The 12081-nt window shown below is 36.3% G+C and overlaps 3 protein-coding genes across 11 annotated transcripts in view; 2 read left to right on the top strand and 1 right to left on the bottom strand.

The window, feature by feature from the left end:
• Nucleotides 1-5394, bottom strand: LOC107679156 (arginine/serine-rich protein 1-like). Of its 9 annotated transcripts, XM_016474625.1 has the most exons (7): nucleotides 5126-5393; nucleotides 4753-4817; nucleotides 3801-4376; nucleotides 2846-3030; nucleotides 731-811; nucleotides 390-484; nucleotides 1-124 (listed from the first exon to the last, which is right to left on the bottom strand). In XM_016474625.1, the coding sequence occupies exons 3-7, from the start codon at nucleotides 4366-4368 to the stop codon at nucleotides 16-18; spliced, it is 1038 nt and encodes a 345-aa protein (XP_016330111.1). In that variant the 5' UTR covers nucleotides 4369-4376; nucleotides 4753-4817; nucleotides 5126-5393; the 3' UTR covers nucleotides 1-15. The 9 variants fall into 9 exon arrangements, 7 of the variants coding, with proteins under 7 accessions (XP_016330111.1, XP_016330110.1, XP_016330113.1 ...); XM_016474624.1 differs by lacking the exon at nucleotides 4753-4817; XM_016474627.1 differs by lacking the exons at nucleotides 1-124; nucleotides 4753-4817 and adding an exon at nucleotides 552-644 and having other exon boundaries at nucleotides 246-394; nucleotides 5126-5391.
• Nucleotides 5395-5703: 309 nt separating this feature from the next.
• On the top strand, nucleotides 5704-9419 carry LOC107679158 (microsomal glutathione S-transferase 3-like). Its single transcript, XM_016474634.1, has 4 exons — nucleotides 5704-5980; nucleotides 6120-6242; nucleotides 8554-8626; nucleotides 8875-9419. The coding sequence occupies exons 1-4, from the start codon at nucleotides 5855-5857 to the stop codon at nucleotides 8973-8975; spliced, it is 423 nt and encodes a 140-aa protein (XP_016330120.1). The 5' UTR covers nucleotides 5704-5854; the 3' UTR covers nucleotides 8976-9419.
• A 1495-nt stretch (nucleotides 9420-10914) lies between these two features.
• tmem50a (transmembrane protein 50A) overlaps nucleotides 10915-12081 on the top strand; it is a 6595-nt gene continuing 5428 nt past the window's right edge. Inside the window, exon 1 of the mRNA XM_016474631.1 lies at nucleotides 10915-11044. The gene's annotated coding sequence lies outside the window, so the exon portion shown is untranslated. The remainder of the gene's footprint in view (nucleotides 11045-12081) is intronic.

Here is a 12081-nt window from a genome sequence, read left to right as displayed (position 1 = left end):
TTTTTTTTTGCATTTTTATTTAGAAACATCCACTGTACAACACAAAAAAAAACACAACAATGTACACAATATTTCCCACCTGTCTGACATCCTCTTGCCTTCTTCCACAAAACCCACTTTATATCTGAAAGAAAACATTTATGATGAATTCAGGTGTCCCCTAATCACCCACCCCACCCTACCCTAAGTGATCACTACACAAACTATTTACACTATATACAGTCTTTTTACATCACTGCACATTTATGATGAATTCAGGTGTCCCCTAATCACCCACCCCACCCTACGTGATCACTACACAAACTATTTACACTATATACAGTCTTTTTACATCACTGTTGAAGCTCAGTGTTTATTTTTTAGAAGAGGATCTGCTGATGGGGACCCACTGTCCATATGGCTTCCTGTCTGCTACGCTGTCGGCTCTTGATGTTACCTTACTGTCATGGACCGTTGGGCTGTTTGATGGTCTGGCGATGGTATTCTGTCAATATAAAAAGGTAAGATCAACTTCAATATTTCAATATACTCTTACAGTCATTATATGTGAAATATGGCTTCCTGTCTGCTACGCTGTCGGCTCTTGATGTTACCTTACTGTCATGGACCGTTGGGCTGTTTGATGGTCTGGCGATGATGGTATTCTGTCAATATAAAAAAGTAAGATCAACTTTAATATTTCAATATACTCTTACAGTCATTATATGTGAATAAGCTTTAATGAACTTACGTTGATGCTGAAGTTAATTGGCTTTCTCTTGGGAGACGTTGGAGAAGCCTCTGCCTCGCCATCATCATTGGCAACGTTTACCTAAAGACAGTAAAATGGGGAATAGGATAATGAAATTACTGTCTGTTTGATGTAAACCTAGAAACCTCAGTACCACATGACTTTCATTTCTAAGTGAGGACGCCCTCAGTTCAGTGTTTAAGTCATGCAAAAGAGGCGAATTGAAGGAACTCTGACCTGTGTAATGCCAGTGCTGCTCTTTGAATCAGTCTGACATCAAAAACACCATTTGGGTTATACCCATTTACTATTGATAGTACAAAAAGCAGTTCGTTTACAAGCAAAAATGAAAATGTACATACGAAGGCTATGTTCACATTGTACATATTTCCAATTTGTTTTTCAAATGTCCAGTAATTTTAAACAACTCCTGAGGTGTCGCTATTTACAAATTCATGCATATGCAGTGTCTGAAATGGTTCACACTTTATATGAAGGAATCCAAATGAGGAAAAAGAAAAAATAAATCAAACTGAAATGCAGTGTTTAAAAATTACATTTTAAATTTCAAATTAATGTGATTTTGCATTATATAAATTTTGCACATTTGCATCTTGTAATTTTGAAGAAAAGTCTGAATTATCTGGTTTAAACAATTGTGAAAATATACTAAATATTCCATACTAAACAGCTCTGAAATGGCCCAAAATAATTAAATGCAAAAAAAAAAAAAAAAGGCTTTTTGCTGCTTGTATGAACAAAGCCCCAAAAAGCAAACAAACAAAAAAAAATTACTAATTGATGAGACTATATTTTTCCAAACCCCATCCGTCACCGTAGAGCGAGCTCTCTCTGGTCTTCACACACGATGAATAGAGGAAGACTCTGGTAAATGACAACGCAACCCAGTTCAACCATCAGCAAACAGAAGTCATTTCCTGTAGTTCTAACAGCTGTAAAGAGACACTACCGTTCAAAAGTTTGGGGTCGGTATGATTTTTTGTTTTTTTTAATAGTTTTTGAAAAGTGTCATACTGACTAACTCACTAAGGCTGCATTTATTTGATCAAAAAATACCGTAAAAACAGTAATACTGTGAAATATTACAATCTGACAATTTCTAGTTAAATATTTTACATTTTAATTTATTCCTGTGATGCAAGGCTGAATTTTCAGCATTATTACTCCAGTCTTCAGTGTCACATGATCCTTCAGAAATCATTCTAGTATGCTGATTTGCTGCTCAAGAAACATTTCTTATCAGTTTTGAAAACAGCTGTGCTGCTTAATATTTTTGTGGAAACCATGATACATTTTTTTCAGGATTATTTAAATAGAGAGTTCAAAAGAACAGCATTTATTTTCAACATTATAAATGTCTTTACCGTCACTTTTGATCAATTCAATGCATCCTTGCTGAAAGTATTGGTTTCTTAAAATAAAAAAAACCCTGAAATTCTACTGACCCCAAACTTTTCTGCATATGTGCTGTTGTGTGGTGGCTGAAAGTGTTGAGTGTGAGGTGAATCACACAAATGCATGTGGTCTGTTTTTGTTCGACACAAAGCTACCGCTGACATCGTACACAATTACTTAACCTTTACAGTTGTGCACATAAGACTTAAAGCTGGTGTCATTCAAGTCATGTGACCTCCCCCTCTCTCCCTCTTTGTCCAAAGGGTGGAGGAGTTTCAGCTCTACAGGAACAGAAATGATACAAAAAAAAAAACAAAGCAATTGAAGCTAAATGCCACTCCTCAATACAGTTAGAGGAATAATAGCCACGTGCTCATTCATTCTCACACACACAACACAGTAATACATACTCTTTAACATGTACCATTACCTAATCCGGACAAGTGCTGTTCATCATTCCATTAAATCCATCAGGTAAAATCATTCACGTCTGAGGAGACAGATTACATGGTAACCCAGGTTGGGTAAGTACAGCGCGCAATCACATTTTAAATAGACGTGTTTCAACGGGTTAGTCAACGTCCCGAGATCACAGATATAATTGTCAAACACTCAGGACGTTCATGCAATATTACAGAAGTCAAACAAACACTGGGTGTGTGTTAGTGGAACGTCTGTATGCATGTGTGTGAGGCTCACCTGTGCTGGTATCTTCTGTGGTGCCCAGTCTGCGCTCACCCTTTCCTCTTTATCTGATGAAGATCTCCTCTTCTCCTCCTCCTCCTCCTCCTCCAGCTCCTTCAGGCTAGCTGGCAGCTCTAAGTTCTGCACTCCCAGAATCCTGGCAGCATTTGCTTTGGCCACATTTAACAGATACTTCTTCTCTGTGGAAGATTTCAAAGTTTAGATTTAAATTCTGTCATTTACCTCCATAGTCAGCATTATCAACTAGTCACCCAACAACTGACTAACTGCAAGAAAAATAAAAAATAAATAATTTTATTAATCTGCATTTTTGTCAGTATCTTATTTTATTAGAAAACATTAATAGATAAATATATAAATATATAATTGAATATATAAAGACATAATTATGTATTACTTAAATTAAGATATGATTAATATATTGTTATAATTTAAGTTTTATATACACTTTAAATATTTTAAATAATTATATTAAATAATATAAATATATTTGTAATCATATTTTTACATTCTTTTAAACTTTCACTTTTTTGTAATTTATCAAATATTCTTATGCAAATAACTTTTTTTTTTTTTATTTATTTTTTTTACTTGCAAACATAAAAATCTACTGAGAAAGAAGAGGATTTTTTGTAACTTACAATCATAAAACCTAGTGAGGAAGAAAAAAAAAATGTATTGCTGTGATTTTCACAAGAAGTGCAAAGACGACAGAAATAAAGCATCAAAAGTCATCCATACTACTCATGCAGTGTATTAAAAATCTTCCAAAGCTAAATGATATCTTGAGATGTGAGGAACAGACTGAAATGTAGGTTATTAACAGCTGTGGTCACCATGAACCGATTTGTGTAGAGAAAAAAAAAAAAAAAGAACTACATTTTTTATTTTTTTTATATCTCCTTTTGTCTTTCATGTAGCATATATATTAAAGTGAAACTGATCTTACCCTCAAGGCTGAGGCAGACTGTAGAGCGTTCACAGCTGCGAGACCGGCTTCTGTAATCTCTGGAACTCCTGGGTGAGCGGGAGAAACGGCACCGGTACCTCCCCACAAACCTGCTTCCCCTCCAGTAGACCGGGGAGCGACTGCGAGAGCGGGATCGGGACGGAGAACGCATGTAACGTCTGGAGTAGCTGTAGGGGGATGGAGAGCGACTGCGGCGATGGTAGCGCCTGCGGTGAGAGGAACGCTCAGGAGAAGGGCTGTAAGAGCGGGAGCGAGCCCGGTAGCGGCGAGGAGGAGAATGGCGCCTGTGACGGCAGCATGAGCGGCCTGAGCAGCGTGGATGGGAGCGGGAACGTGAGCGAGAGTGTGAGGGTGAGGAAGAGCCACTGTCGGAGGATGAGCTCCGTGACCTGTGGGAGGAGCGGCCCCCCTTGCTGCTGGAGAACGAGCTGTCACTGCTGCTGCTGCTGCTGCTGGAGCGAGAGGACCTGCGACCGTGTGGAGCCTTCTTATCAAAGATGAGCTTCACACCCTCACTGAGACGCCCAGGGCTGGCCGCCTTCTTCATGATCAAACCTACAAACACAAAGCATCAGACGTTACTTGTGAACTAATGGTTTAATCAATCAAGAAATTTGATTATTTAATATCTATATTCTGCAGGTCTTAACAGAGGCCAGGGTTTTGTTTATGTATGTATAACATTTTTATTCCTAAAACCATGGTAATTTTTTTTTCTTGGCTGTTGACAATAATTTCTGCTTTGTGGAGTTATAAATACAAAAAATAAAAATATAATTCTAAACATGTCAGATTTTTGATACTGGCTTTAGCCAAAGTTCAGATTTGTGTTTTGGAAATGTATTCAACTTTGTACATTTTTATATCAATATTTGTGTATTTAATCAACATTTCAGAGAACTTGTATTACAAAACAATTGCCTCAACGTACTGTGATGATGAAGCTGGAACTAAAAGTAGGTCAGGTGACGTTGCGTAACAAAGACCCCGCCCCTCCTGTCAATCAAATTACACAACAGACTCGGATCTAGAACATTCCGCAAGAAACACTATAATAATTAACCAACGTTATCATAACATCACTAAAACAAAATCCTAATGTCACCATCCATATAGTAATAAATCTATTCTGATATGTTGTTCGCCTTCCGGTATTTACTGTTAGTATCGTTAATTAACGTTAGTATTATGTTGCTAATTCAGCGAGGATTGTAAGTAACTTATATAACAACGTTAAAGCGCTTACTTAAAACAACATTAAATATATAAATATTATCTATAAACAGCATTTAACTGTAACTTACCGTCAAAAAGGACTTGATCCAACAGTAAGATAACCGACTTTGAGGAAAACGCTCTCTCTATACTCCTCGAGCGAGTTCAAAACAGAAACTATTTTTGAAATTCAACAACTGTCAAATAAATGTACGTTTATTCCAAAATAAATTCCAGAAGAAATCAATTATTACAAGATTTAGGACAAATTCTTGAAACAAAACGTGTTTCTGAGTAGTCAGCGCCTTTCTACAGCCAGCGCCGTCGTCTTCTCGCGAGAGGTTGGATGATTCAGCGTGAAGTGAAGCGGCTCTTGTGCAGCTTGTTTTTCTACTTAACCGAAACCCAATGACGTAACCCGGGGGTGGCGGGGTCTAGAAAATTCATCAACGCTGAACAAACAGTGTTTGATAGACATTTTTTATTTAAACTATGATATTTTTATAACCGAGTTATTTTATATTAACTAAGTTGTTTTGAATAAAAAACAATTAATAACTGAAAATACTGTCATATATTGACTTCATGTTTACATATTGTTTATACATAGTTGTATCATCGGGTTGTGAAACGATCTCTCGAGAGATCGCGTTATATCGCGAGGTTTTATATGTGTCTGGGGGAGTGAGGGAATCGCCTTTAACACAAACAACGCACCGTGCTTGAGCTGCATGGTTGTGCGTTTCTTTCCTTCAAAGAAAAGAAGAACAGCTCGTGCTTGAGTCAGAAAACAGATCCTCAACTTTTCATCTGAAAAAATGGCGATCGAAAACCTGCTTCCAGACAATTTTGGCTATGCAATTTTTACTTATTTGTACAGTTTTGTCATGTTGATGTATCTCGGGGCCCAAGTTGGTAGTGCACGGAAGAAGTATGGAGTAAAGGTACTATAAGGCTTCATATGCAATGCATGTTGCATTGCCTGAAATTATACCGATGCATATTAAACTTTGATTTCTGATTTGGAACCAGTGCAGATGCTTTAGTTTAATGTATTTTTCTGCTCTCGTGTTTTGTGTGTAGTATCCCACCATGTACAGTGATAAGGAGCAAGTGTTCAACTGTATCCAGAGAGCCCATCAGCACACACTGGAGGTGTATCCACAGTGGCTGGTGTTCCAGACTATTGCTGCATTAGAGTATCCTGTGAGTATCACAGTTGTGTGCAATTACAAAATGAACGACAGTTCAGAGGCGGGACCAAGTCATTGTTTTGCAAGTCACAAGTAAGTCTCGAGTCTTTGCATTCAAGTCTGGAGTCAAGTCCCGAGTCAAGACAGACAAGTCGAGTTGCAAGTCCTCAGCTTTAAGATTTAAGATTTGCCCAAATTAGTGTCTCAGTATTAATTACCATATCAAATTCATAGTAATTTATATCAGGAAGGCAGGTAGAATATTTGACATTGTTCAATTTCATGTGAGATGGGCGCCCTTAGTAAAACTATGCAAGTTCAATTTAGGGATTGTGCCAAAATAGGATAAGAATGATTGGCAAAACATTCATGCATTTAAGGGTTAATGGAGGTTTAAATAAAATAAAAATGCACATGCAATTAAAATATGTCACTGATCGAACAAAAACTGTGGAGATCTGACAAAAACAGGTCTCAGAGAGGTGTTTATTACAAATAAAAATGAAAATGAAAGAACATCGAGTTGGCAGAGTGCGAGGGTTGTGGCGGGATGCGGATCCGTCACTCATGGTGCACCTCGGTGTCGGACAAACAAAAGAAGTGAGGAATATTTAACAGCAGCGGTCACAGTGATGATGAGGCCAGCACCAGTGAAGTGATCGCGGCCGCGCATCTCGTTTCTCATGCCCGCTCCGTGTGTCTGCTGGGCGGCGATCAAACGGACAGGGCAGCGCTTTTCACGAGCGGAGATCGCTACTAGACGAATCATGTAATTTTTTATTATTTTTTTATCTCTGTTCTTTTGTCGTAAGTTATGCTATTACTCCATTAATTTATACTAGTCTATCCAGCGCTCCCTGAACGCAGTCTCTATTTTATTGCCAGTCAAGCGCAAGCAGTCTGCAGGGACGCGTCTATAACGACTTTGATCTGATCATAAAGTCTTTCCGAGTCACAGGGCTCAAGTCCAAGTCAAGTCTCGAGTCCTTGCTGTCGAAGTCTAAGTCGAGTCTCAAGTCTTCTTTAATTATGTCGAGTCGAGTCGCAAGTCATCAAATTTGGGACTCGAGTCCGAGTCGAGTCTCGAGTCCACACCCCTGCGACAGTTCAAAGAAACTCATGTAACTGCTGTAAGTGGAATATAGAATTCCCTGGAATACCCAAAATTAGGGCTGCACAATTAATCGGATTTCTAATCGCGATTACAATTATGGATGCCACAATTACGTAATCGTTCAAATAGGCAATTAATCGTTCAAAGTCCACTTATGATATTCTGTGTGCTTAAGATGCGTTTTTTTTCTTTCTGCATGTTATCTTAAGGGTTTTTCCATTGTTTTAATTTTAGTTTTAGTGTAACACTACAGTATAATACCATTTATATTTTTTTACTTTTTTTATAATTTAAAGAAGATACCAATCCAATGCATAGTTGACATTTGAGGCTTAATACTATAGAAAAGCACTAAAAGTCTTTCAGTTAGAGTGTTTTCAGCTTGCTTATTTTCATATAAAAATACGGCATGCAGTTGCATCAAGCAATGGTACAAACATAATTCAATGTAAATTGTGATAATCGTAATTAATAATCGCAATTACAATTTCAAGGCAATAACCGACAATTATGATAAATTGTGATAATCGTAATTAATAATCGCAATTACAATTTCAAGCCAATAACCGACAATTATGATTTTTTTTTTGTCATATTCGTGCAGCCCTACGCAAAATATTGATGTTATCTCAAACATTGTGGTCAGCATTTTGTCAAGAGTTGGTGTAAATGAATCATGTTTTGTAGAAAGATTTGTGTTTGTGAGTTTATAAAATGTTTTTTAATTGCAATTCAGCAAATTCGTCTTCCTGCTGTTCCAATTCGAATTCCAGTTTAATGTGGACGTAGGCAATTCCAGCTTATGAATTGAAATGGAGCCAGTTCTGCCCAGCTCAACCCCTCCTTATATAACCCGTCGAGTGCATTGCTGTACCTTGTACCATCTTCCATCATATTTAGTGACAACTAGAAGTTTCTAATATATTTAGAAATGTGACACACAAGCATTTATCACACTAAAGTGGTGGGCTAGTGACAGTAATGTTGTTTGTATAAACCTTACAACAGTTCATTAAATCATTATGCCTTTGATCAAATTGGGTGACCTTGATCATTTAGCAGAGGGACATTTCCTTGTAATGCGTGTTCTATAAATCTCTTGTTAAATATGTTAATTAATTATCTTTTCATGTGCTCTCCTTCTCTCATATGTACACCCTTTCACCCAATTCACCTTTGTTTATCTTGCATTTTTTATCTCTCATATCAGATTGCTGCCTCTGTGTTAGGAGTCATCTGGGTTACGAGCAGGTTCTCTTATGCCTGGGGTTACTCCACTGGTGGTAAGTCTTAAAAATGCACATAGAGAAACCTGTAGCAATTTTTAGACAGTTCTCAGATGCAAAAGCACATTCACATCTGTTTCTGAATCTGAGTGCAAATGCAAAAAGCATTGCATTTATTTTGCATTTAATTATAGATTTAAATGACACGCGTGTTTGTGGATTATATATTTATGCATTTTTTTTTTTAATTGCCATACACATTTTCAAGATACTGTTAACTTGTTTAAGTTGTTTGTCTGTTTTAGATCCTGCTAAGAGGATGCGTGGTGTATATGGATATATCGGGCTGTTTGGAGTCATTCTGCTTTCAATCTCTATTGCTCTCAAACTGCTTGGAGTGCTTTAAGGGAAACACTACTGAGAAAATACCACATAAAACCAATACTTGGCACTTAATGTAGTCGTCAGTGATTCTTTTTTTCACTTTTTTACTCTCTTTTTTTAATTACATCGCTCCATCCTGAAGCTTTTATATAGTATGAAATATTTCATCAAATGTAATCGACTTGTTAGGCTTTTATACACCTTCTTTACACAGCTTTCCTTACATTTCATTTAGGGTGACCAGATAATCATTGCATGCTAGTGTTTATGTTCAGATGACCTGGGTTTAAGTCCAGCTAGTGACATTTCTGTTTGAGGACCATCTTCTGTACAGAGCACTTTGGGTGCAAAATTGTGACCGGCAACATTTCAGATACTGTGCTGATTTGATTAGGATGTATAGTCACCCTATGTTATTTCATTCAGTTCAGACAAATGAATAATAAAATGTCTGTGTAAGATTCAATCAAACCATGTGTGAGTGCTGTGTGCTTCAAACGGCAAGAAAATATTGTAGTCCTGCATACTTTATACTCATTTTAGTCATTTCTGAAATCACTGTCATGCCTTTAAAGGAGATTAAAGGTCTTGTGTTTGTGAAAGTTACATTAATTACATGATTCTGATCTCTCAGATAATATTTAAAATGGCATATGGCAGGGCTTTATGACAACTGGAGTGTTAAATCATTTATAAACAGACGTTAGGGTGTTACTATGATGCTTTGGTGTTGTGGGTGGTTACACTGAAATTCTTATCTTTCCATATGGCTCTTTCCTTAATGAGATAGTTTACCCAAAAATTAAAATTCTGTCTTCATTACCCACTTTCATGTTATTCCAAACCTGTATTGAGTTCTTTCTTTTGATGAACACAAAATACGTTTTTTTGAAGAATGTGGGTAACCAGATATTTGCTGGTAGACGTTGACTTCCATAGTATGGAAAAATATACAATGGAAGTCAATGGCTACCAGCAACTGAGTATATAATGACAAAATTTTCATTTTTGAGTTTAAATGACAATTTTGGAAGCTTTTTTGTTTTAGATAAACATCTGAGAAAGTCTGGTAGAATAGAAAAGCATTAGGATTTCATACATAAAGCAGTGTGGTACAAGCTATGTTGCCAAGTTTAATATTTAGGGGTTTCATCAAAACACTAAGTATGAACAATAGTAACGCAAACACCACTAATAAACTGAAACTATTATAAAGCATTTACTTTAGTTTGAAAAGCCTAGGCGTCTTTATAGTCTTTTTAAGACCCTATAGACTTAGATGTTTTATGGGTTCAGTTTTTCCAGGTTTGAAAATGATTTCTTTATAGGAATTACAAAACACAGTAGCCTATACAGAAGCTTTTATGTTATCTTAACATTGTCTCAAGACATTGCAAAATATGTGTGCCTATGTGCTAGATTGAGACATCCCTTACTAAAATTAACCATGGTTTTATTATAGTAAAAGTGTAATAACTTTTTTTTTTTTTGGTGTATTGACTACCATTTGTATAACCACAGTTTTTACTACAAATACCATGGTTAAACTATGGCTAGTGTAGCAAACCTATGGTTAATTTGTAGTTACCATGGCTTAACTATAGTAACTATAGTTTGGTTTCATTTGTAGTAAAAAGCATGGTTAATTTTCGCCAGGGATATCAAGGTCTACTGTTATATATTTTTGGTTTGCTTGCATTTTTTAGATGTACTTGTATGTTTATGCTGTGTAAACCACCTTAGTAATAGTAATTCCTATCGTAAATAGTAATTTTACCATATAGCGGATCACGTGATGCCAACAAAGGCGTCCATGAGGGGGCGACCCGTTCCATGTAGAATAAAACAGATTTTTCTAAAACGTATTTCAGAATTTTTCTTAGAATTCCCCGTAATTTTATCAGACGTGCTGTTAATTTATTTATGTGTTAACCCTTTAATAAGTGCACATTTTGGTTGATAGGATGTGCTCCGCCAATGGAGACTGATGCAGAGCGCACTGCGCATGTGCGACTCAGTGCACTGTTTGAGACGGAAGACTGCGGACTCGGAGTGTATCTCCACATACTGCGAACCTCAAGAAAAGTGCTGGTAAGAATTCACTGTGCTATAAAGATCGAGTCCTAGCAATCATTCATTAGATATTCACCGTTACGTGTGCTTTTATTTATCCGTCATGCTTTATAGAAACAGTGATGTAGCAAAATTGGGTTAGAAATCAGCCGGATATGAGATCAAACATGTTTACAGCATTAACACTCGACGTTTTCGCCCGATATTGCGCGGAAACGTAGTTTTGAACTATTATGTTAAAGATCGCTTATGTTAATATTCAGATATTGGTCGCAAACATGACGGAAGGAAATCCTTTGTGTGTTATTTGTGTTTGGTTCAGGATGATCATGTGTGCTCTGCGTGTGCGCAGTCAGTGAGGATGCGCCGCTCCTGCGCAGGAACAGTTGGATTTATTAGCTTCTAAATAAAAACTAACATGAGTTGACGAACACTAATTTCCCCCCGTCACTTTTTCAAGATTCTTTAATGACAAAAATGAAAAAGAACAGCATTTGTTCGAAATAGAAATATTCTGTAACATTATAAGTGACTTTACTGACACTTTTGATCAATTTAAGGCGTTGATAGATAGATAGATGGTGCTATCAAACGATTAATCACATATAAAATACGTTTTTGTTTACATAATATATATATATGTGTTGTGTATATTTATTATGCATATTTAAATACACATACATGCATGTATATATTTAAGAAAAATATGTTGTTTATATATTAAATATATTTATGTATAATATAAATTATATGAATATAAATATATACATGTAAATATTTTCAAAATATATATTGTGTGTGTGTATTTGTATGTAGTATATACATAATAAATATACACAGTACACACACACACAGCCTATATTATGTAAACAAAAACTTATTTTGGATTAGATTAATCATTTGACAGCATAGATAGACAGATAGATAGATAGATAGACAGACAGATAGATAGAGATAGACAGACAGACAGACAGACAGACAGATAGATAGATAGATAGATAGATAGATAGACAGACAGATAGAGATAGACAGACAGATAGAGATAGACAGACAGA

Source organism: Sinocyclocheilus anshuiensis, unplaced genomic scaffold (genome assembly GCF_001515605.1).
Source record: "Sinocyclocheilus anshuiensis isolate Anshui unplaced genomic scaffold, SAMN03320099.WGS_v1.1 scaffold300, whole genome shotgun sequence".
In the NCBI taxonomy this organism is placed as follows: Eukaryota; Metazoa; Chordata; class Actinopteri; order Cypriniformes; family Cyprinidae; genus Sinocyclocheilus; species Sinocyclocheilus anshuiensis.
The sequence above is the reverse complement of the archived record's forward strand: the minus strand, read 5'-3'. Positions and strand labels throughout refer to the sequence as shown.

What these genes read in the sequence shown, in the direction of transcription:
- LOC107679158 (XM_016474634.1), top strand. Translation starts at nt 5,855, where the DNA reads ATGGCGATCGAAAACCTGCTTCCAGACAATTTTGGCTATGCAATTTTT. An exon ending in TTGCTGCATTAGAGTATCCT is followed by an intron (nt 6,243 to 8,553) that starts GTGAGTATCACA and finishes CTCTCATATCAG; the next exon opens with ATTGCTGCCTCTGTGTTAGG. An exon ending in CTGGGGTTACTCCACTGGTG is followed by an intron (nt 8,627 to 8,874) that starts GTAAGTCTTAAA and finishes TGTCTGTTTTAG; the next exon opens with ATCCTGCTAAGAGGATGCGT.
- LOC107679156 (XM_016474625.1), bottom strand. Translation starts at nt 4,368, where the DNA reads ATGAAGAAGGCGGCCAGCCCTGGGCGTCTCAGTGAGGGTGTGAAGCTC. An exon ending in CACAGAAGATACCAGCACAG is followed by an intron (nt 812 to 2,845) that starts GTGAGCCTCACA and finishes TACTGTCTTTAG; the next exon opens with GTAAACGTTGCCAATGATGA. An exon ending in GACAGGAAGCCATATGGACA is followed by an intron (nt 125 to 389) that starts GTGGGTCCCCAT and finishes GTTTTCTTTCAG; the next exon opens with ATATAAAGTGGGTTTTGTGG.